General features: G+C 37.1%; 1 protein-coding gene across 1 annotated transcript in view; it reads right to left on the bottom strand.

Annotated features, from left to right (window-relative positions):
- The window catches only part of SYNE2 (spectrin repeat containing nuclear envelope protein 2), a 325,154-nt gene that overhangs the window by 272,665 nt on the left and 27,867 nt on the right, over positions 1-24,622 (bottom strand). Inside the window, exons 2-10 of the mRNA XM_004370941.1 lie at positions 24,537-24,598; positions 23,460-23,555; positions 23,296-23,373; positions 23,115-23,207; positions 19,112-19,293; positions 14,638-14,834; positions 6,076-6,176; positions 4,022-4,123; positions 1,533-1,670 (exon numbers count right to left, since the gene is read on the bottom strand). Coding sequence (XP_004370998.1) covers positions 1,533-1,670; positions 4,022-4,123; positions 6,076-6,176; positions 14,638-14,834; positions 19,112-19,293; positions 23,115-23,207; positions 23,296-23,373; positions 23,460-23,555; positions 24,537-24,598 — 1,049 coding nt within the window. The remainder of the gene's footprint in view (positions 1-1,532; positions 1,671-4,021; positions 4,124-6,075; positions 6,177-14,637; positions 14,835-19,111; positions 19,294-23,114; positions 23,208-23,295; positions 23,374-23,459; positions 23,556-24,536; positions 24,599-24,622) is intronic.

Genomic DNA, 24,622 nt, shown 5'->3' with positions numbered 1-24,622 from the left:
TTCATCAGCCTGAGACCAGAAGAACTAGATGGTGCCCGGCTACCACCAATGAACGTCCTGACAGGGAACACAGCAGAGGGTCCCTGATGGAGCAGTAGAACGATGGGATGCAGAACTCAAATACTAGTAAGAAGAACAGACTTAATGGTCTACTAAGACTGGAGGCACCCCGGAAAGCAAGGCCCCTGGTCTCTCCATCACCCCAGAACTAAAACAATTTCTGAGGCTACCTCTTCAGACAGGGATTGGACTGGACTATGGGACATAAAGTGATACTTGTGAAGAATGTGCCTCTTAGACAAGTAGATACAAGAGACCAAATGGGCAGCTTCTGTTCAGAGGTGAGATGGGAAGGCAGAGAGAGTTAGGAGCTGCTTGAATGTTCATGGGGAATCAGGGGCAGAGGAGAGGAGTGTGCTGTCGCAGAATGGGATGAGTGGTTGGAGTCTCATAAAAATGTATGTAAAAAAAAAAAATTCTGTATGGGAGAGTAACCTGAAATGTAAACTTCATTTAATTACAACAGTAAAAAAAAGAAAAGAGCAGGAGTGGCAATATTAATCTCTGATAAAATAGACTTTAAAGTAAAATCCACCACAAAGGATAAGGAAGGATACTATATAATGATTAAAGCATCAATACACCAGGAGGACATAACTATAATAAATATTTATGCACCCAACGACAGGTCTCCAAAATACATAAAACAAACACTAACACTGAAAAGATAGACAGCTCCACAATACTAGTAGGAGACTTCAACACACCACTTTCAGTGAAGGACAGAACATCCAGAAAGAAGCTCAACAAAGACATGGAAGATCTAAATGCTACAATCTACCAGCTTGATCTAATAACAAAGTTTTTAAAATAGGAAGCAAAAGTTGACAGAATTAGTAGGAGAATTCCATAGTTACTGTTACAGATTTTAATCTCCTCTCAGCAACTGATAGAACAACCAAATTATCAGCCAAGATATAGATGATCTAAACAACATTATCAACCACTATGTCTTAATTGATACTTATAGAACAGTATACCCAACAACTGCAGAATACATGTTCTGTTCAACTACACATGGTATGTACAGCAAGATATACCCTATGTTGGGCTATACACCAAGTCTCAATAAATTTAAAAAGACCAAAGTTATACACATATATTCACATACATACATTCTTACACTCATTCTCTCCGGGTTTGTCCCTCACCCTCTTTGAGCATCTACTGATAGGGACACATGACACTGGTTAATGGTAGAGAGGAGGCTGCAGGTCGATAAGAATACAGACAATCTATTGCAGCAAACCAAGAATCAATGGCAAACATAAAAGCTGTATAAGCTTGCAATTTATCTAAGTAGAGTGTTATAAATTCTTATTTAAATTCAACCAAAGTTGAACGCTATCCCACTTTCTGATGAAGCATCTACTCTGCTTTTTACAGAATTTCTCATGGAAGTCTAAAGTCCTCAACCAACAAAACAAAGCTGCCCCAGGGAAATGCCCCTATAATCAATGTAACAGAGTAACCTGGTGGTTGAGGCCATCCCAGGCTTTTCTCAATTGTAGCTGATCTTGATTCAGCTCATCCAAGTTCTTTCTTATCGACAGGATGTCCAAAAAGGGCTTTTTTTCTTCATTGAATGATTCCAAAAAGGACAGCAGGCTCTACAATTACAAGAGGTATTATAAAGTTTAAAATGTTTAATTCAGTTTATAAAATGTAATCTGCTATTTTCAGATACAGCTATAGGTTATATTTACAATTTTACTTAAGTAAAGGCAAAATCTTCTGAATTCAGTATGCTCTCAATGATCTGGCATCTTTCTTCAGTGCATCCTGCAAATTTGGATGCCATCAGAGTGACATAGTGGGTGGCTTGTGGATTGTGTCAGCACTGTTGGGATTCCTACTCAAATAGAGCGGCAAGGTCACCAAGCTCTAGAGGACACATCGTGATGCCACGTGCTAAATGTGAAATTGTTTGACCTCCCCCAATACATGTTCACAACAACATAAAAATGAGTTGAAGTAAGAATTACATGACAGTGGGAATATTGTATAAATGAATTTCGGTGTTTACAATTAACTGGGCTTGAGCAAATTCTTTCCAAGTCATTTCTACAGGCTTTAGAAAACACTTTATCCTTGTCCTCAAAAATTTAATAAATAAAGCATTTTTTGTGGTTTGCATTTATGTAAAATATTTGGGTCATCGATTGAATAAACATTATTTAAAATATTATCCATTAATTATTGACAGCATTTTTCATTAAATTTTATCAACATATAAGGGATAATTCATTTGATTCTTCCCAATAACGAATAACTTTATAAAGCCTTCTTTCTGAGAAATCTGAATCTGTGGTACCTTACTAAATCAAAGATATGGGTGAGAACAAGCCTCTTCCAGTGGACGCTAAGCATCTTGTCAATGAAAAAAAATCTCAGGCTAGGGCTAAGAAAGAAGCATAGAGGCCTATGAAGCTCAGAACCATGGAAAATGAGAATGTCTGATCCCTCAATTCCATGATGGCTCCAAATCAAAAAGATAGTATGGCCCACATGTCATACAATCCACTAAACATCACAGTTGGAATGGCTGGACTCTCCCAACTCCTTCATTTAACAGATAGGGAAATGGAGGTCTAGAGATGCTAGGTGCTATGTAAGCACATGACAGAATCTACCTTACTCATGATGGGCGATTGTTAGCACAGAGTTGCATTGACAATGGGTTGTAAGGGACAGGACTACAGAAACTTCTCTTTGGGTCCTGTTAGTCCCTTTCAAGGTTGTATAGGGAATAACTGCTTGCCCTGGGGAAGCATCAGGATGAAAAAAGAGCCAGGGCTTTGAAGCCACACCTCTATTCAAACTTCACCTCTACCTTTGTAACCTTAGATAAGTCACCCATTCCCTCTAAACCTTGAAATAAACCTTCATCTGTAAAACTGGAATAACAACACCTCCACCTCAGAAAGATGTGGTAACATGCAAAATGTTTACTAGCAAGGTGCTTGGTACATAGCAAATAGTCAGTATGTAGTGATCATAAGTTACCATTATTCCCCAAAGGACTTTTTGGTTCAGGCCCCGTATTGTAATTCTGGGAATGTCCTATTCCTGGTTTCTTGATTTTCTTTCATTCAATATTCATTCTGAAAAGCATACTCTGCGCTAAACCGGGGTCTACAAACATTTATTGTAAACAGCCAGATAGTAAATATTTTAGGCTTTGTGGGCCATATGATCTGTTGAACATACTCAACTCTACGGTTGTAATGTGAAAGTAGACACATCGTTGTCAATTCCAACTCATAGCAACCCTATAGGATAGAGTTGAACTGCTCCACAGGGTTTCCAAGGAGCAGCTGGTGGATTCAAACTACCCACCTTTTGGTTAGCAGCCAAGCTCTTAACCACTGCACCACCAGGGCTTCAAAAGTAGATATAGCCAATAATTAAACAAATGGGTGTGACTCTGTTCCAACAGCACTTTATTTATAAGAGCAGCTGGCAGGGCCAACCCCTGCTGTAGAACCTTGTTACTTAAAGTAGTCCAAGGACCAGTAGCATCCCCTGAGAGCTTGTTAGAAAAGCAGAATCTCAGGGCCCACCCCAGACCTACTAAAACAGAATCTGAATTTTAACTGGATCCCCTGGTGATTCATATGCACATTAAGATTTGAGAAGCACTGTCCTAGAATTCGGAGCCCTGGTGGCATAGTGGTTAAGAGCTAGGGCTGCTAACCAAAAGGTCGGTAGTTTGAATCCACCAGCCACTCGCTCTTTGGAAAAACCCTATGGGGCAGTTCTACTCTGTCCTGTAGGGTTGCTATGAGTTGGAATCGACTCGACGGCAACAGGTTTGGTTTTTGGTTGGTCCTAGAATTCAGCCTTAAAACTTGGCATTAATTTAATACCTAAATAATTAAAAGATTTTTATAAAAACATCCTTACTACTCTTCCCTAAAGGAGTAAACTAAAATAAACTGCTGTTTAAATTCATACTTACTTCATACTTTTTAAAGTAGGACTCATTTTCTGAATCTTTTAGCACCTCTTGTAGTTTTTTCTCCTGTAAAGTTAGCCAAACTGTAGCATCTTTCACCTTTCCCTGTAATTCACAAAAATAAAAACACATTTAAAACCACATCCTAATTAGGCTTGGTGATTTTTTTCTTCTTTTTTCTTTTTTATTATTTATTCATTTCTTTATTGTACTTTAGATGAAGGTTTACAGAATAAACAGTTTCTCATTAAACAGTCAGTACACATACTGTTTTATGACACTGGTTACACCCCAAGACATGTCAATACTCTCCCTTCTCGACCTTTGAGGACTTTTTTTTTTTTGGTAGAAATATACATAGCCAAAGTTACACCATAGCAAAAGTTTTTACATGTACAATTCAGTGACATCAGTTACATTCTTCCAGTTGTGCTGCTATTCTCACTATCCTTTTCCAAATTATTCCTTGGTGATTTTTTTCTTAACAATAAAATTTACAACTCCAAAATGTTAGTGAAATAATGTAGCCATTTCACATCAATGACTCATTGTGCTAAAGACGAATTTTGCTTATTCATATAACACCTTAAATTTTAAAACGGATTGAAACTACCATCTAAACATAATAATGTGCTAAGGGAACAGGGCAAGCAACCTCCTTTTTGGGATGTATCCATTTCTATTATTCATCAGTTTTCAGAGAACATTATTCTCAATCACTTTATAGTAGCCATTTCATAGGACTGCTTTCTAATAAATCTAAATATGGGGTAATTAAAGAGGTGTTCACACCTTGCAAAAACTGACATTAAAAAAGATCTTAAATATTTTAAAGATCTTAAACATTACGCTACTAAATATTTTGGTTATGCTATCTTATGGAAGTGAGCAACAATGATTTTTTCTTAGATTCTAGCTTAGGTAATTACATCTTCTTTCCATTCTCCCTTAATGTCCATTTACTTTTCTATTAAGCAAGAGTGTCTTCTAAAATTTTTGTATCCAATTTCATGGACAGTTGAATTTTTAATTTAATTTTTTAACACGAAAATTAATTGGGAAAGAACAGCTCCTCAGCAGGTCAGAAATAACTGAACTGAATTAGAAGCGTGAGTCTCTTTTCCAGGGTCTCCAACATTTTGGCACTGTGCCCCAAACATAACAGCTGGGAAAACATAGGTTAATTTGTCAAATAAAATGTGATAATATGACTGCATATAAACATGTCTGAGAACATAGTTTGAAATACATTTATAAATAATATCCATAAACACTTCACTAAATTCACAGTACTCATTTATCTTCATTGAAGCAGACTAAGTGTTCTCTTTCAGTTCGCTGATTTTTATGAAATTTCCATCCATAATATTTTGTGTAATTGACTAAAAGTCAATGGGGAAAAGAGATAATCAAATGGCAATGTGATGGAAATTGAGCAGTAGCTCAACAAACAGGGATCAAGAGTAGAACATAACACATACCATTCAATTTATGAAGTTAAAAAAAACAATGTACAGGTTTTCTTCTTGGGATGATGAAAATGTTCTAAAATTAGAGTTGCACAATTCTGTGAATATACTAAAAATCACTGAATTGTACACTTTATATGGGTAAATGTTACAGCATACGAATTATACCTCAATAAGCCTGTTAAAAATTACTATGGAAAAAAATTTGATATCTCTGGAATTTTTTTATCAATTTGTCCTATAGAGTGACTATTTAAAAGATATTTTAGATGATTCAACAAAGCTTAATAAATTGTCACTTTGAACTTCAAAAAGAAGTGGGAAAATTAGTCTATTCTGAACGAAACTGGAATACTGGTTGTCTGCTGCCGTACAGACTAGATAGAGCAAAGATAAAGTGTTCTTGGTCACCGATGTTTTGCATCATGATTGAAGTATGGTTTACATGGCTGTAGGCATCTGTTAAAACTCAGACCTGTACACTTAAGATCTGTACACTTCCGTGTAAGTTAATCATATCTCAATTTTAAAAATTAAATAATTAGAGTACAACAAAAATGACCCTGATTTGTACTTATAAAGACATACCTGAGTCTCCTCTCCAGTCCCAGGTGCATCCTTTGAATACTTCAGAAACTGTGCCACATAGGTCATAATTGACTTTTCGTCAGGATTAATAACATCCACGTCTGTAAGATATGCCCCACAGTCAGTTAGCTGTGGATGTGATCTACTACAATTAATACCCCAGAACAGGCTGTGCCACAGGGCAGACTTGAAATGAACCAAAGCAATCTTCCAGCGATGAAGTCTCTGGTCACTTACCCTTGCTCCAAGACTGTACAGCAGCTAAAAGCTTAGATCTAGACTCAGTCAGATCTGGATTGAATCTTGGCACCAGTACATGCAGTCTTGGTTTCCTAATAATACAATGTCACAATGCATGTTTTGGAGGCCTGGTGACGTAGTGGTTAAAGAGTCTGGCTGCTAACTACAAGGTCAGCAGTTGGAATCCACCAGTCGCTCCTTGGAAACCCTATGGGGCAGTTCTACTCTGTCCTACAGGGTTGCTATGAGTCAGAATCAATGTGACAGCAACAGGTTTTTATTTATGTTGTATTATGAGTGAGGGAGAGTAGAAAGGAGAAAGTAAAGCATTCCTGTTTCCAGAAACATAGCGCAGAGACTCCTCCAGAAGTGCAGTAGTGCAGGCTTCCGCATTTGTGCAATCAGCATTTCACTGAAAATCAGTGCAAAAGAAGTCCCCTTTATTTACTAATTCAGTTAAACTCAATTCAACAAATATTTAGAGTGCCAACAATTTCGGGTCACAGGCAGAGAATACAGCCCTTGCCCTCAGGGACTTTGTTTCATCCCTTTATTCATTCAATAAATCCCTTTATTCGTTCAATAAACAGATGCCAGATGCCAGAAATAAGACATCCTCAAGAAGCTTCCATTTAGGAAAAAAACGAACATCAAAGACAGCACACTATGCTTTGTTTTTGTTGTATACCATCAAGTTGACCTAGGGAATGTGTTTATGGGTGTCTAAGTCAGCTGAAGGCGAAACTGACTATAACCCACATGCAAACAATGTAATTCAAGGCAGTTAGCATATAAAAGGTTCTCTGGGTGGTGCAAACGGTTAAGCTGAAAGGTTGGTGGTTCGAACTCACCCAAAGGCACCTTGGAAGAAGGGCCTAATGATGTGCTTCTGAAAAGTCACCCTTGAAAACCCTAAGGGACAGTTCTACTTTGCACACATGGGGTCACCATGAGCTGGAATCAACTGACAGCAACTAACAACATCGAGCATATAAAAGCAATCTGTAAAAAGCTGGGGACGGAGTCTCAAAAAAGAAAGGGCCCTCAAGAGTTGAGTTATTCTGTCTTTTACTGAGAAAGGTATAAATATCAAGTTGTTGTTTTTGTTGTTAGGTGCCATCGAGTCAGTGCCAAAGCATAGTGATCCTACATACAACAGAACATAACACTGCCTGGTCCTGCGCCATCATCACAATCATTTTTATGCTTCAGCCCATTGTTACAGCCACTGTGTCAATCTATCTCGACAATCTATCTTTTTTGCTGACCCTCTACTTTACCAAGCATGATGTCCTTCTCTAGGGACTGATCCTCCTGATAACACGTCCAAAGTATGTGAGACATAGTCTTGCCATCCTTGCTTCTAAGGAGCATTCTGGTTATACTTCTTACAAGACAGATTTGTTCATTCTTTTGGCAGTCCGTGGTATGCTCAATATCCTTCACCAACATCGTAATTCAAAGGCATCAATTCTTCTTCAGTCTAGCTTTCACAAGCATGTAATTGAAAACACCATTTCTTGGGTCAGGTGCACCTTAGTCTTCAAGGTGACATCTTTGCTTTTTAACACTTGAAAGAGGTCTTTTGCAGCTGATTTGCCTAATGCAACGCGTCTTTTGATTTCTTGACTGCTGCTTCCATGGGTGTTAATTGTAGATCCAAGTAAAATGACATTCTTGACACCTTCAATCTTTTCTCCGTTTATCATGGTGTTGCTTATTGGTCCAGCTGAAAGAATTTTTGTTGTCTTTATGTTGAGGTGTAATCCATACTGAAGGCTATGGTCTTTGATCTTCATCACTAAGTGCTTCAAGTCCTCTTCACTTTCAGCAAGCAAGGCTGTGTCAGCTGCATACTGCACGTTGATAATGAGTCTTGCTTGAATCCTGATGCCATGTTCTTCTTCATATATTCCAGCTTCTCTGATTATTTTCTCAGTATACAGATTGAATAAGTATAGTAAAAGAATACAACCGTGATGCACACTTTTCCTGAGTAAACCATGCTGTACCAAGAGACAGATTAAAAATCAAGTATCAAGTGACTGATCAAAATAATGATATTGGCTTAACTAGTTATTTCCTTTTTTAAATTTCTCATTACTTATGAAGCCATGCATGGTGATTAAATATTTTTTAAAAATTGTGTCCAAGAATATCATCCTAAATAGAGAGACTCTGAAAGCATTCCCCTTGAGAACGGGAACCAGACAAGGATGCCCTTTATCACAGCTCTTATTCAACATTGTGCTGGAGGTCTTAGCCAGAACTATAAGGCAATAAAAAGAAAAAAACAGCATCCAAATTAGTAAGCAAGAAGAAAAAAGTATCCCTATTCACAGATAATATGATCTTATACACAGAAAATCTCAAAGAATCCACAAGAAAACTAAGGGAACTAACAGAAGATTTCAGCAAAGTATCAGGATACAAGATAAACATAAAAAAATCAGTTGGGTTCCTCTACACCAACAAAGAGCACTTTGAAAAGGAAATTACCAAATCAATACCATTTACAATAGCCCCCAAGAAGAGAAAATATTTAGGAATAAACCTAATAAGAGACATAAAAGACATATACAAAGAAAACTACAAGACATTACTGCAAGAAACCGAAAGACACCTACAGAAGTAAACATACCATGTTCATGGATAGGAAGACTCAACATTGTGAAAATATCAATTCCACCCAAAGCAATCTACAGATACATGCAATCTGATCCAAATTCCTACACTTTTTAACGAGATGGAGAAACAAATCACCAATGTCATATGGAAAGGGAAGAGGTCCCAGATAAGTAAAGCATTACTGAAAAAGAAGAACAAAATGGGAGGCCTCACACTACCTGATTTTAGAACCTATTATACCACCACAGTAGTCAAAACAGCCTGGTACTGGTACAACAACAGATACATAGACCAATGGAACAGAATTGAGAACCCTGATGTAAATTTATCTGCCTGTGAGCAGCTGATATCTGACAAAGGCCCAAAGTCCATTAAATGGGGAAAAGATAGTCTTGTTAACAAATGGTGCTGGCATAACATATATCCACCTGCAAAAAAATGAAACAAGAACCATACCTCACACCATGTACAGAAACTAACTCAAAATGGATCAAAGACCTAAATATAAAATCTAAAACAATAAAGATCATGGAAGAAAAAATAGGTACAATTCTAGGAGCCCTAATACATGGTACACACAGTATATGAACCATAAGTAACAATGTACAAACACCAGAAGAGAAACTAGATAACTGGAAGCTCCTAAAAATCAAACACGCTCACCAAAAGACACCAAAAGAGCAAAAAGAGAACCTACAGACTGGGAAAAAAATTTTGGCTACAACATATCCAATAAGGGTCTAATCTCTAAAATCTATAAGATACTGCAACATCTCAACAATAAAAAGACAAATAACCCAATTAAAAAATGGGCAAAGGATATGAACAGGCACTTTACCAAAGAAGACATTCAGGTGGTTAACAGACACATGAGGAAATACTCATGATCATTAGCCATTAGAGAAATGCAAATCAAAACTACAATGAGATACCATCTCACCCCAGCAAGGCTGGCACTAATCCAAAAAACACAAAATAATAAATGTTGGAGAGGCTGTAGAGAGACTGGAACATTTATGCACTGCTGGTGGGAATGTAAAATATTACAACCACTTTGGAAATCGATTTGGCGCTTTTTAAAGCTAGAAATAGAAGTACCACACAATCCAGCATTCCCACTCCTTTGAATATATCCTAGAGAAATAAGAACTGTCAGACAAACAGATATATGCACAACCACGTTCACTGCAGCACTGCTCACAATAGCAAAAAGATGGAAACAACCTAGGTGCCCATCAACAGATGAATGGATAGACAAATTATGGTACATACACACAATGGAATACTACACAATGATAAAGAGCAATGATGAATCCACAAAACATCTCACAACATGGATAAATTTGGAGGGCTTTATGCTAAGTGAAATGTCACAAAAGGACAAATATCGAATGAGACCAGTATATAAAAACTCAAAAGGTTTAAACACAGAAGAAAGCATTCTTTGTTGGTTACGAGGGTGGGGGGCACAGAGGGGAATTCACTAACTAGACAGTAGACAAGAATCAGCTTAGGTGAAGTGAAGGACTACACACAATACCAGGGAAGTCAGCACAGCTCGACTGAAGCCAAAGCTAAGAAGTTTTGTGAACACAACCAAACACTTTGAGGGACACAGTAGCTGGGGCTAGGGCCTGGGGACCATAATTTCGGGGCACATCTAGGTCAACTGGCATAAAAAAGTTTATTAAGAAAATGTTCTGCATCCTACTTTGGTGAGTGGTGCCTGGGGTCTTAAAAGCTTGCAAGTGGCCATCTACAAGGCATCAATTGGTTCCAACTCACTTGGAGCAACGGACAATGAAGAACACCAAAGACTCAAGGAAAATATTAGCCCAAGAGACAAAAGGCCCACATAAACCAGAGACTCCATTCGCCTGGCACCGGAAGAACTGAATAGGGCCCAGCTACCACCAATGACTGCCCAGACAGGGAACACAACAGAGAGTCCAAGGCAGAGTGGGAGAAAACAGTGGAGCAGAACTCAACTTCGCAGAAAAAGCCCAGACTTAATGGTCTGACAGAGACTGGAAGAACCTCCAAAACTATGGCCCGCGGATGCTCTGTTAACCCAGAACTGAAGCCATTCCCAAAGCCCACTCTTCAGACGCAGATTAGACTGGACTATAAAACATAAAAAAAAAATTGTGAGGAATGTGCTTTGTAGTCCAATCAGGTACACAAGACCAAATGGGCAGCTCCTGTCTGGAGGGAGGATGAGAAGGCAGGAAGGGAGAGGTACTGGTTGAATGGACACAAGAAACCCGAGATGGAAAGGGGGAGTGTGCTGTCACATTGCAGGGATTGCAACCAATGTCACATAACAATATGTGTATAAATTTTTGTATGAGAAATTAACTTGAGCTGTAAACTTTCACGTAAAACAAAAAATAAAAAGACTGAAAGCAGAGACTCAAAAAAAAATTGTGTCAAAGGATAATTCTCCTATTCAAGTATGACTATGGCATTTGATTTGCATCAATAATCATGATGTATTTGAATTACTGAGGTATTATTTAAGCTATTTTTAATGAATTAGGGGCAATCATACTATAGAGGAAATGTCCTTTTATTTCATTATCTATACAATTAGTTGTCTAATTATTTGCAGATACTAAAATAGTCTTATATTAACAAGAATCACAAGATGAGAGATGTATCAAAACAAACAAACCAATAATCAGAAACATGGAATTAGAGCAAAGCATGGGTAGAAATAAAAAATAATAATAAAAAGACAAAAAAGAAATAGAAAAGGCAAAGAAGGGAGAGAAAGGGGAAAAAAAGAGGAGAGGACAAACAGATTTAAAAACGTTAACAAAAAGGATTAATAACAAGCAACATGAAACTAGACCTATGATACAGCTGATATAAAGAAATATGGAATCATTAAGCTGTGTACTTACAAATATTATCTAATCTAACTCTGTAATTTTTGCATATTAAAAAAACTGAAGACCAAAAAGGTTAAGTGACTAATCTATTGCCAATTAGTCAGCAGTGCCACTAGCACCAGTGTGAAAGAGCTCATCCATAAATGTTGAACAGTTTTGTAAGGTTGTTGTTAAATACAGCCATAGTTAAAAATTAAATTACCTAAACATACAGTTAAATAAATTATATTAAAAATAAACTTAATAAATATTCAAAACTAATTACTTCCTAATTATTTTACATGAAGGGGCAAATTAACCAGTGGTCAAGGTATGCACAGGCTTACAGTAAGCAAGGTACACACAGGATTAATTGTGTTTACTCACTAATCTGCAGTCACAATTTCACATGGGTTTCACTTGGGCAGATTATCCAATGAACAAGGTAAGCATGGTCTTACACGCGCTTACTTACTAATCCATAGTGAACAATTTCACATGTGAAATGTGAAACTGGCAAAATGTGGTGAAACTATGTGAAAGTGTTCACCACAGATTAGTAATTAAGTACAAGTAAGCCCGGCTTACCCTGCTTACTGAGTCATCCGCCCTGTCAGAGATTGTAAATCTGAAAAGAGGCTTTGATTCTGTAGGGAGGTGCTGTGGTTTTGGGAGAGAGGCAGATGCTAGCCATACCTAGAAGCAGAATCTTTGATGTGGTGAAAAAAATGTGAAATTCTTCACAATGGATTAGTAAGTAAGCACAAGTAAGCCCGTGTGTACCTTGCTTATTGGGTGATCTGTCCTTGACTACTACCTATGCCCTTGAGGTTATTTACGTCTATCATATCTGTATCGTGGAAGTAAAATACAATGGTGTGCTACTGCTCATCTCTTACCATCTCTGTGTTCAGTGATTTCACATTAGTAAGTTGAAATTAGCCATGGTAGGAATATTTACACTATAAAAATCAGCAAATGGGGGTTTGATTTGTTGTTTTCTTGATTATAAAGAAAGGGATGGTGAAAACATTAGCAATGCAGATTAAACTTAAAAGTATGTCCCATGTGTGTGTGTGTGTGTGTGTATGCATATATACACATATATTGTGAGTAGCACAGAAACATGAGAAAATATTCCTCCAGTATTAGAGTCAAGAAAGAAGTCACACACACCATTAAAGACCGAGGCAAGTTCTAACATACATCTTCGTTGTTTCACTTACTAATGTAAAGAAACACATCAACCAACAATTGTCATGTCGGAATTACATTAGTTCATCAATTCCAACCATAAACTGGCTAGAGACACAAGATGTACCAACAAAGGCACTGTTGGACTATACTGAATTTATAATAGAGTGTCATATATTTTATTATCATTTGTAAATTGTGTGCCACACATCCTTTAGATTAGTAAAATAAACATACGTATATTAAAAAAAAACCTCACTTCCGTTGAGTCAATTCTGACTCATAGTGACCCCTACAGCACAGAGCAGAACTGCCCCATAGGGTTTCAAAGGAGTGCCTGGTGGATTCAACTGCCGACCTTATGGTTAGCAACTGTAGATCTTAAACACAACGCTACCAGGGTGCGTGCGTGCGTATATACATATATATATATATATATATATATATATATATATATATATATATATATATATATTGTTGTTAGGTACCATCGAGTTGATTCTGACTCATAGCGACTCTGCGTACAACAGAACAAAACACTGCTCGGTCCTGTGCCATCCTCACAATCGTTGCTATGCTTGAGCCCATCACTGCAGCCATTGTGTCAATCTACGTCATTGAGGGTCTTCCTATCTTTCGCTGACTCTCTACTTTACCGATACACATACACACAAGTTTTTAGAGAGTTGTTAAACATTTACTGGCACACCCCTGATTACAGAGCTGAGGCTATAATCACTTGACCTCTTAGTTCATTATAATTTTCACTAATCCTGGATACCTCTTTTCTGACCTTACTGCTTTCTTTTAAAAACTAGCTGTGGGGATATTATAAAACAATACAATCAAAAAAACCAAACCCGCTGCCGTCAGGTCGATTCCGACTCATAGCGACCCTACAGGACAGAGTAGAATTGCCCCGTAAGGTTTCCAAGGAGCGGCTGATGGATTCGAACTGCTGACCTGGTTAGCAGCTGAACACTTACCCACCGTGCCACCAATACAATCCAAAGCAAAGTGCTTTTCAGAAAGAATTAAATTATTTTAATCTCAGTTTTATTAAGTTAAATTATTTAATTTGATGATGATCTTTGTGAATAGTATTGGTTCTTAGGATTTTTGTTTTTTTAATTCGTTAACAATCCAACACAATTGAGCACAATAAATGGGCACAGCTGAGTAAACCATATAGCGAGAAATAGAAAGCAGCAGTATCTGTCTTCATACAGATTCAGCTTTAACCGAGGGGTGGGGAGTATGAAAGGGTAGTTACATAAACAACTTGAATTCAAGACTGAGTGAAACAAATCTTATGGGAGATATTTTAGAAAAGAATAATAAAATCAAGGAGAACACAACATAGAAAACAATAGAAGGAATAAAAGAAAAACTAAGACGCAGGCTCAAATTATTCCCAACAACAGCACTGTTTGCTTCCAGCTGTGGTTTCATCCCTCAATTACCTAAATTAACTAATTGGTAGGAAGTCTTAATTTCATGAAATTCAGGAAAGAGTTTAAATCCTCCAAGGCTACAGAATGTTATGTTTAATAAATACTATTTTGATATCAACTTCATGATGAACTTTAAAATAGAATTTGTTTTAAAAAGGAAGAAGCTTCTTTACCTTCTGGTTCCAGTAATTTGGGGATTTTTAATTCTCGTTCTGCAATTCTGAAGGCCTCCTTCAGATTGTCTCTGTTGGATCTATGCTTCACACTGTTCAAATCAATCAAGTCTGGTCGCAAAGCACGAATGATGGCTAAAAAAGCCATCCCATTTCTCCAGCTTGATTTAAAATCTGTGACACTGACAGATTCATACCTGTCACAAAAGGACAAAAGCATGATAAATACTATTAAAAAATACTATATCAAAGCAATTCCACTATAGTCAATAGTAATTAATGCAAAATTTAATGGATCAAATGACATAAATCATTCTAGGAAAAATATTTATTTTAATTTGTGGTCAAGTTAAAGTAAAATGTCAAATTTGGTGAGGCTCAAAACGCCACAGAACACTGGTTCTCAAAGTGTGGTCCCAGATCAGCAGAATCTACATCACCAGGGAGTTTGAGAAAGACAGCTGTAGATGCTCTTCATTCAGCGATCTGTTGACTCATTACTTGCTTTCAAAACCCGTTGCCGTTGAGTCAATTCCAACTCATAGCAACCCTATAAGACAGAGTAGAACCGCACCATGGAGTTTCCAAGGAGAGGCTGGTGGATTTGAACTGCCAACCTTTTTTTTGGTTAGCAGCCAAGCTCTTAACCACTGCACCACCAGGGCTCCATGACTGACTTTAGACCTCTACATTCACTTAATGTCCCTTGTTGTAAGAAACAATTTTCTTTCTCATAAGAACAAATTAAATGATATATTGTGCCAAGTCAATGGCTTAGTAGCTCACTAGATGCATAGATCTTGTCACTCTTTTGCTTAAAACCCTTTATCTAAGAATGGATCAGTGAAGGTTTTGTAAAAGAGTATTCTTGCCCATAAAGTTTGGGAAATATTCCAGAACAACTCTGTTGTTATTGTTGGTTGCCATCGAGTCAATTCTGACTCATGGTGACTTCATGTGTGCAGAGTAGAACTGTCCCATAGGGTTTCCTAGGCAATGATCTTTCAGAAGCAGATCACTAGGTCTGTCTTCCAAAGAACCTCTGGGTAGGATCGAACTACCAACCTTTCAGCTAGTAGTCAAGCACTTAACCTTTGGCGACACCCAGCTGCCCAGAACAATTCTAGTCGCCTTTAATATCTCATTGAAAAAAACAAGAGGAAATTCAATGGACTAATTTAAGGAATGAATCAAATGATAAAAGCTTGGTTCCTCTTAGGAAAAAACAGCCTAAACTATGACTGTTATACACTACACAATAGTTACTGATTTGTGTTTTGTTTAACAAATGCATGGCGCTTACTGTGTCCAGAACTATTCCAAATGCTTTTAAGATTAATTTTTATTCTACTTATAACAATTTTATGAGGTAAATATTATTGTCCACATTTTCTCACTGAGGAAACTAGAGCACAAGCAGATTAGATGACCAAGGTCATCAGTTAGAAATTGGTGGAAGCTAGGACTTAAACCCAGGTATTCCGACTGAAGAGTATGCTCTTAAATACTAAGCTAAACAGAAGGCTGGGGTGAGGGAGGGGCTAGGCCACCTCCAGAGTGCTGAGTTTGGGGCAGAGCCAGCTTAGCTCCGACTGGCAGGCACTGTACTCAATAAAGCACCAGGCTGTGAGATCAGTTCTTCACTGACAAGCCAAAGCCAGTACCACAAAGAACATGTTACTGCAAGGTGTTAGGGAAGGCAGGGTTAGGCTCCGGGATGACGGGCAGTATTCAGGCTCATTTACTAGAGGGAACGGGGTCTGATTCATCTACTTCACAAATAAGAAAATAAAATCCATTTCTTACAATAGAGTCTTATATCTGAGTCCCAGATAATCACAGTATATTGAAATAAAAGTTTTCAAATAATACCACCAATGACAGCCAAAACTAGGATGACAGCATGATGAATTACTTAAGGTGCTGCAACTTAATACGTTTAACATATGCCCTATATTTGAAAGATAAGGAGGGACATGGAGAAAAGAGGAACTGTTGTAACATATATGGAATTTGAAAGAGTTTGAAGATTATTTATGCATAAATGAAACAAATCTGCATATGATGTAATCAGGGACGGATTACCCAATAAGCAAGGTACACATTGGCTCACTTGTGCTTACTTACTAATCTGTAGTGCACAATTTCACCTGTTTTTCACCTCATCAAAGATGTGTTGAAACCCATGTGAAATTATGCACTACAGATTAGTAAGTAAACACAGTAAGCCCGTGTATACCTTGCTTACTGGTAAATGCACCCCTGGATGTAATAACATTTTTCACACATGCTGTGCTTTGGATTTAAAAAAAAAATTTTTTAAAGTGAAGTACAGCTGTCTCTAGGAGATTCAAGAAAAAGTTCATTTAATGCACTTAAAACCTGTAAGATATGCACATTGCATCCCTTATAGAATATAAGAGGATGCTAAAGACTGAAGGAGAAATTAACATTATAGCCTTTCATTAGGCAGGAGTAACTCAGAAGCCTAGGCTTTTGAAAGGGCACAACAACATATTTACGACTCTATTTACCCTGGCAGTGCTGTATGTGACAAGGAATGCTTTCTAAGCTCTGCAGCTCTTCTTGTGATGAAATCTCCTGCATCCTAACCTCCTTATTCTTCCGAAATCCCATCTCAGCAGCTGGTTAAAATTTTTTAAAAAGTGACTCCAAGAGCAGAGAACTATACAATACAGGGGAAACCAGCACAACTTGTACAAGGAAAGGTCATGGAAGCTCCTTAGACACATTCAAACTCCCTGAGGGACTAAATTGCTGGGTGGAGGGCTGTGGGAACCATGGTCTCGGGGAACATCTAGCTCAATTGGCATAACACAATTTACAAAGACTATGTTCTACATTCTACCTTGGTGAGTAGTGTCTGGGCTCTTAAAGCCTGTGAGCAGCCATCTAAGATACTCCACTGGTCTCATCCCTTCAGGAGCAAGGGAGAATGAAGAGAACAGGATAAGGAAAAGATTAGTCCGAAGGACTAATCGCCCACAGCTACCAAGGCCTCCACCGGACTGAGTCCAGTACAGCTAGATGGTGCCCGGCTACCACCACTCACTGCTCTGACCAGGATCACAACAGAGGGTTCTGGATAGAGCTGGAGAAGGATGTAGAACATAATTCTAACTCACAAAAAAAAAAAAAAAAAGACCAGATTTACTGGCCTAAAGGAGACTGGAGAAACCTCAAGAGTATGGCCCCCAGACACCCTTTCAGCTCAGTGGTGAAGTTACCTCCGAGGTTCACTGTTCAGCCTGGGAATGGACAGCCCCGTAAAACCAAATGAGACTAACGAGGTACAGGAGTCCAGTGTCAAGGGCCAGAAGGCAGAAGGGGACAGGAAAGCTGGTGATAGGGAACCCAAGGTTGAGTAAGGATAGTGTTGATGTGTTGTGAGGTCGTTAACCATTGTCATAGGGCAACATTTGTAGGAACTGTTAAATGAGAAACTATTTTGTTCTGTAAGCCTTCATCTAAAGTAAGAATAGCAGCACAATTGGAAGAGCATAGCTGATGTCACTGAACTGTGCATGTAGAAATTTTTGAAATGGTGTATCTTTGGCTATGTATATTTTCACCAAAAAAAAAAAAAGGTCGAGAAGGGAGAGGGTTGACATGTTGTGGGGTTGTTAACCAATGTCATAAAACAATATGTGTACTACTGTTTCATGAGAAACTATTTGTTCTGTAAGCCTTCACCTGAAGTACAATCAATCAATCAATCAACCAATCAAATAAAGTGACTCCCAAGAGCAGAGAACTATTTTTTTTTTTTTTGTAAAAAAGAAATTATGAGTACTAACTTCCCTTCACATTCATTGCTGTTTTTTTTTACTATTCTTTTGTTGCTTTGTTTCCTTATTGAGCTGTGAGTTTCTAAACAATGAGGACTGTGGACTCTTAATGTAAAAATCACATACAGTTCCAAGAGGCAATTTCATGTGTTGGTTATTAATTCATTCATTTGTTCATTCATTTGTTCAACAAATATTTATGGAATACCTACCATGCACTTGGATTATGTCAGGTGCAGGGGTACACAGTCAATTAAGCATAGTCTTAACTTCTAAAGAGCTCACAGTATGGTAAAGCTTTTTGAACCTAAGTCCATCTTCCAGATGGAACTATGCATAAAGAAAAGAGTATTTAAAGACTGTCTTATTCCCACATAGTAACAGGCCACCTAACCTAAACACAGGGCAGGCAATAGGTAGTTTACCCAGATGATACCATGTTCTGGCTTTGAGAACTAAGAGTGACTAAGCTCACAGACCTCCACAATTAGAAAATTCACTGTGAGAGGACGGGGGCATAGTGACCATTTTCTCTTTATGAGTCAGAAGTGTCTGGGTGGGTGTTATTCCCAGTCAGCCCGATTTTCAGGCCTGGAGCTCAGTAAGGTAGAGTTGGTAGGTACAGCTGCCCTGTGGGTCTTCTCTGGTCATACGAAACTACTTACGTGGCACATTGTTCCTGAGCCCACAAGAGAAGAGCCTTCTTTGCAGACATCTGCCACCTTGCTTGGGCTTTGGAGCATTTCTTAGCTGGAGGGCTTGAGGTAGGCGATAAGTCAACCTCACTCACACAATCCAGGGAGGGTTGATTGTAATTGCAAGAAAGAGTCCAGGCAAGCTCCTCAATCTAAGGACAAGATAATAATCGTGAACATATACAGAATCATAAATTAGCAGCACTGAGCAAAACACTACAGCCAATACAAGACCTGAAAAGTATTATATCACAGTGGCAGTTTACTTGGAAACCAAATCCTTGAATAGCAGCACTTCTTATCTGGGGCTGCACTTTGGTTTTCCTTCAGCCTGGACGTGGGTCATTTCATGCCCTCACCCAGGCAGGGCATTTCACACTGAGGACAAGGATCTATTCATCCCACTAAAGGGCTTACAGAGCATTTTACGGGGTGCTCAACACCTGTCAAACTAGATTGAACTGAACTAAATTGAGTTCCTATTCTACAGTATCTTCAGAGGCTGAGTCAATGAAAATGCAGCCTTGACTATAAATCATTAAGAAACTAATGTATATAAAGAAGGAGGGAAAAAAAAGAAAAAAAAACATGTACAGGCAAATCTCAAGAAAGAAAATGAAATTGTCATTAAATTTATGAAAAACAACCTTACTAGTAATTTTAAAAATCTAAATACAAACAGCAAGGGTATAACATTTTCTATATATAACATAGGAAAAAAATTTTAAAAGATAATATTCAATGATGTTGAGGATATGGAAAACTGGATATTCAGATATTGCTGGTAAAAGTACAAACTGTTTCAAATATTTTGAAGGGCACTATGATAATACATATCCAAAACTTTCAAAGATAAATCCAAACACTTAGTTAAAAAAAAAAAATAAAAAAAAAAAACTGTAGCTGTCGAGTAAATTCCAACTCATAGCAACCCTATAGGACAGAGTAGAACGGCTCCCACAGGGTTTTCAAGGAGCAGCTGGTGGATTCGAACTGCCGACCTTTTGGTTAGCAGCTGAGCTCTTAACTACTACACCACCTATAGAATAATCAGACAACCAATAACAGTAGATTGGACCAACAGAATTAACAAACTTGATCTGATTGGTCTACTTTTCTTTTTTTTTTCCTAGAAAACTAGTGCATCTCAATGAGAAATGGGAAAACAATTAAGGTTCTACAACTGTGTTGTCCAATATGCTAACCACATGTGGCTATTAAAATCTAACTTTAAATTAAATAAAATTAAAAATTCAGTTCCTCAGTCATACAAGCCACATGTCAGGTGTTCGCATGCAGCTAGTAAGCCCTCTTTTGTACAGTGCAGATACAGAGCATCTCCATCACTGCAGAAAGTTCTATTGGACAGGACTGTTCCGGAAACAACACAAAAGAATTTTCTTCATGACACTGGGATAGGCAAAGATTTCTTAATAGGACATGAAAGCACCAGCCACAAAAAAAAAAAGTTGATAAATTTGAACTACATTAAAAGATTGAGGCAAGCTACAGAGTCAGACAAGATTATTTGAGATGTATATGTGTGTGTGTGCATGTGTGTATTTGCTGGAGATCTCCAACAAAGAACTTGTACCCAAAATATAGTTTAAAACTTCTACATAGTCATTACACACAACAGCACGGCTAAGATAAAATTTAAAGACTAACAATGACAAGTATTAGCAAGCACTGGAGCAAGGAACTCTCAAACTCTGGTGAGAGTGTAAATTGGAACAACCACTTTGAAAAACTATTTGGCAGTATCTACTAAAGCGGAAACCCTGGTGGTGTAGTGGTTAAGAGCTACGGCTGTTAACCAAAACTCTGGCAGTTCAAATCCACCAGGTGCTCCCTGGAAACCCTGTGGAGCAGTTCTACCCTGTCATATAGGGTCACTATGAGTCGGAATCGACTCGACGGCAATGGGTTTAGTTTTTTTTTGGTTACTAAAGCTGAAGATTACATGCCCTATGACTCAGCAATTCCACTTCTACATATATACACAATGGAATTGAGGATTTGCACCACTAAATGGCACGTACAAGAATGTTTCCAGCGGCTTTATTCATAATAGCTAAAAACGAGAAACAAAAGAAATGTCATCAACAGTAGAATGGTAGATAAATTGTGGTATGTACATACAATGGTATATTCATACACAACAATAGAAAAGAAAGACCTACTAATACAACAGGATAAATCTCATAGACATTAAGTGAAAGAAGTCAGACATAAAGTAGTACTGTATATAAGAGTATACACTTATAATTTCATTTATATAGAGTTAAAAATGCTAAACTTGTCAATGATGATAGAGATCAAAGTTGTGATAATCTTTAGGTAAGGACAGTGAATGGGAAGAAAACCTGGGGACTCTAGGATGCTGGCAATGTTCTACATTTCTATCTTAGGTGGTGGTTATATGGATTGTTTAATTTGTGAAAATTTATCAAGCATAACAATTATGACTTGTACATTTTCCTCTATGTGTGTTAAACTTCAACAGAAAGTTTACTTAAGATAATTTTAAGAAAATTTTTAAGCTTTAAGTTTGCATACCCTATGGCCCAACAATTCCACTTAGTCTAGGTATGTGGCCCATGGAAATGATTAAAACTGTATGCAGAGGTTTTATTTTGAGGGTGTTCTTTTTGGAATTATAATCACAAAAAGTTGTAAGCATTCTTCTTGTCTATTAATGAAATACAGTACTTTTATAATGGAACACCATGCCACTATTAAAATATACATAAATTCAGAAAGATGTTCATTAGCACAATATAAAACTGTATGGATTTAAAAAAAGAAGAAAACAGTATGGATAGCATGACCCTATTTTGTTTCAGATATACATATATAAATATATACTAATTTCTGCCATATATATCATAAAGACTGTACACCAAATTATTTACCTAAGTTATCTATGAGTGGTGGAATTATACATGATTTTTATTTTCTTTTTCTTACTGAAATTTTTAATCACATTTCAAATACTCAGAAAAGCATGCAGAAAAAATATAATACGTACCCACGAATTACCGAATTTTACTATTTTATACTATTTGGTTCAGATTTTAAAAATAAATAAATAAAACACAGATACAGTTTAAACTTACTGTTTTTCCATCTCCATTCCCATTTTCTTCTTTTCCCAGAGGAAAAATCACAATGCTAAATTTAGTTTTTATTATCCTCATGCATATTATTCTACTATTACTACAAATACATGTATCCAGAAATAATACATAGTCTGATTCTGAATGCCTTAAATTTTATTTAAACTACTTATGTTATTTTCTAGTTTTTCTATAGTAAGTATTTGTTTCTTGTTTAATTTTTCAAATTATTTTGAAAGTAATTATGGAGGTATAGGAAATATAACTTTGTAGATAACTGCAGAAAACCTACACTGTCAGAATCCCAGCCCTGACAGAATATAGGTTTAGAATACAGATATCAACCATAAGTTTCATAAAGTCAGAACTATAACTGTCTTATTCACTGCTAGTCCTAGCACAATAGCTAATACATAGTAGGTGTTCAAAAACAATCTATAGAATAAAATAAATCTATGAGTCAGTTTTGGGACAGAACTGAATGTTGTGGAATTATTTAGTTAGACTGGACAAAAGTACTCAAAAATAGGGAGATTTTATAAGGTTTAGTGGCTGAATTTTCAGGCATTTATTCCAGCAGCTTCCTAGTCTCTCCTCTGCCATAAATAAACAAAAATAAGCAATCATTTATTAGAGCAGGTTCTGTTTATACTGGTGCTTAGAATATCATAATTCAACTTTCAACGACAACAAAAAGTTTGTTATATATTTTCCACCTGTTAAGATTTCCAGTGTCCTATTACGGAAAAGCTCAACATTGAATCTAGCACCAAGTCGCATTTATTTCATGACACATATTTCATCCTGCAGTACTTAGAGTAGAAATAACATTTTTATATCATCATACTACTTACATGAAAGTGCAGTATAATTGTCCAAATTAGGCCAAGAATAATAGATGGGTTTCCATCTATAATATCAGTAACATGAATATTTATTAGCTTGATCTGCAAAAGAAGAAATGCATGTCAAAAGGAGAAAGTATTTCATAGCATTAACCTCTCCTAAGAGTTTTCATGTGAAATTCATACTCACTGATCGGTTTTTTAGGAATGCCAGAGCATGTTCTATGTTGATTCTACACTGGAATGTATTAGATCCTTTATCTCGAGGCTATGAAATTCAAACAAAATATATCACTCAGAAATATACATTTTTTTTAAAGTAATGAAGTTTCTTGATGTCATTTAAAAGCTTACCAACTGTTGTCCTGAAAGTACTTCTAACAGGTCCAGGAGGACATGCCCCTTTTTAATATCTGTGAACAGGTCTGATACAACTGAGGGGGGAGTGTGCTGCAAATGGTCACAAGAAAAATAATCACTCAAACTTGGACACAATACCTTTAAGAATCTCATATATGTACTCTGTGTCTTTCTGGTAGTGATTTTCTTCTAAATTAACACAATGATAGAAAGCACACAATGTTCCATATCAAAACATGATAAGAAAAGCAGTGAACCTAACTTATCTCCTGGCAAACTTCTAGTAACACAACACTCTATTAGGTGTGGAACTTTCACTGAGAGTCAAAAATCTGTGCCTAAAAGCAACATTAGACATTCAAAACCAACCAATAGTGACCCATTTGGAGAGCACATTATATTTCTAGAGTAAGCCTGTTTATGTATTTCTCTTTTTAGAAAGACAAGCACTGTGTTGGGATGGGCACATAGGAGACAGTGTGAATAGCCTGTGAGAAGAGGCTCACTCTTAGTGTATCTAGGCTATAGCAGGCACTTGGCATACTGAAAGGTAGGGTGGCACAGTGATTAAGATCAAGGCCTCTGCGTCCAGACTGCTTGTGTTTGTATCCTGGAACTATCACTTACAAATAGTGTGACCCTAAGCAAGTCACATAACTTCTCTGCACCTTGCTTTCCTTGTCCTTTAAACACTACCTATCTTATAGGGATGTTGAGAAGATTGAAAAAGTTATTATATTTAAAGAACCTAGGACAGTGCTGAACACATAGTCAGCACTCAGTGTATATAAGGCATTATTATTATTGTTTCATTTAATGAAAGACATGCTACCATTTTAAATATTTTTACATCACTGTCCCATGTCCTTAATAAAAGTAGCCTTTTTGTGTGTTGGGAAAGAATAACAAAAACATCAAAACGAAATCAAGGTGACTATCAGCACATTTTTTTCAACAAAGACATTCAACAGTCTTTTACCATTTTTGAATGGCCTCCTTGGGGCCAAAATCGAGGGAGTAAGGGGAGTAACTTAATATATTTATAACTTAATTTGTCATTTTTTTCCTCACCTTTGCCAACTGTGAGTTTATCCAGCAGGTGAAGGTCTTCTTCTGAGTATGTTCTTGTTCAGCTATTAAAAAAAGGGGGGGAGGGG

This window comes from Trichechus manatus, unplaced genomic scaffold, assembly GCF_000243295.1.
Source record: "Trichechus manatus latirostris isolate Lorelei unplaced genomic scaffold, TriManLat1.0 scaffold00010, whole genome shotgun sequence".
NCBI classification, from domain to species: Eukaryota; Metazoa; Chordata; class Mammalia; order Sirenia; family Trichechidae; genus Trichechus; species Trichechus manatus.
This window is presented reverse-complemented; position numbering and strand designations above follow the sequence as displayed.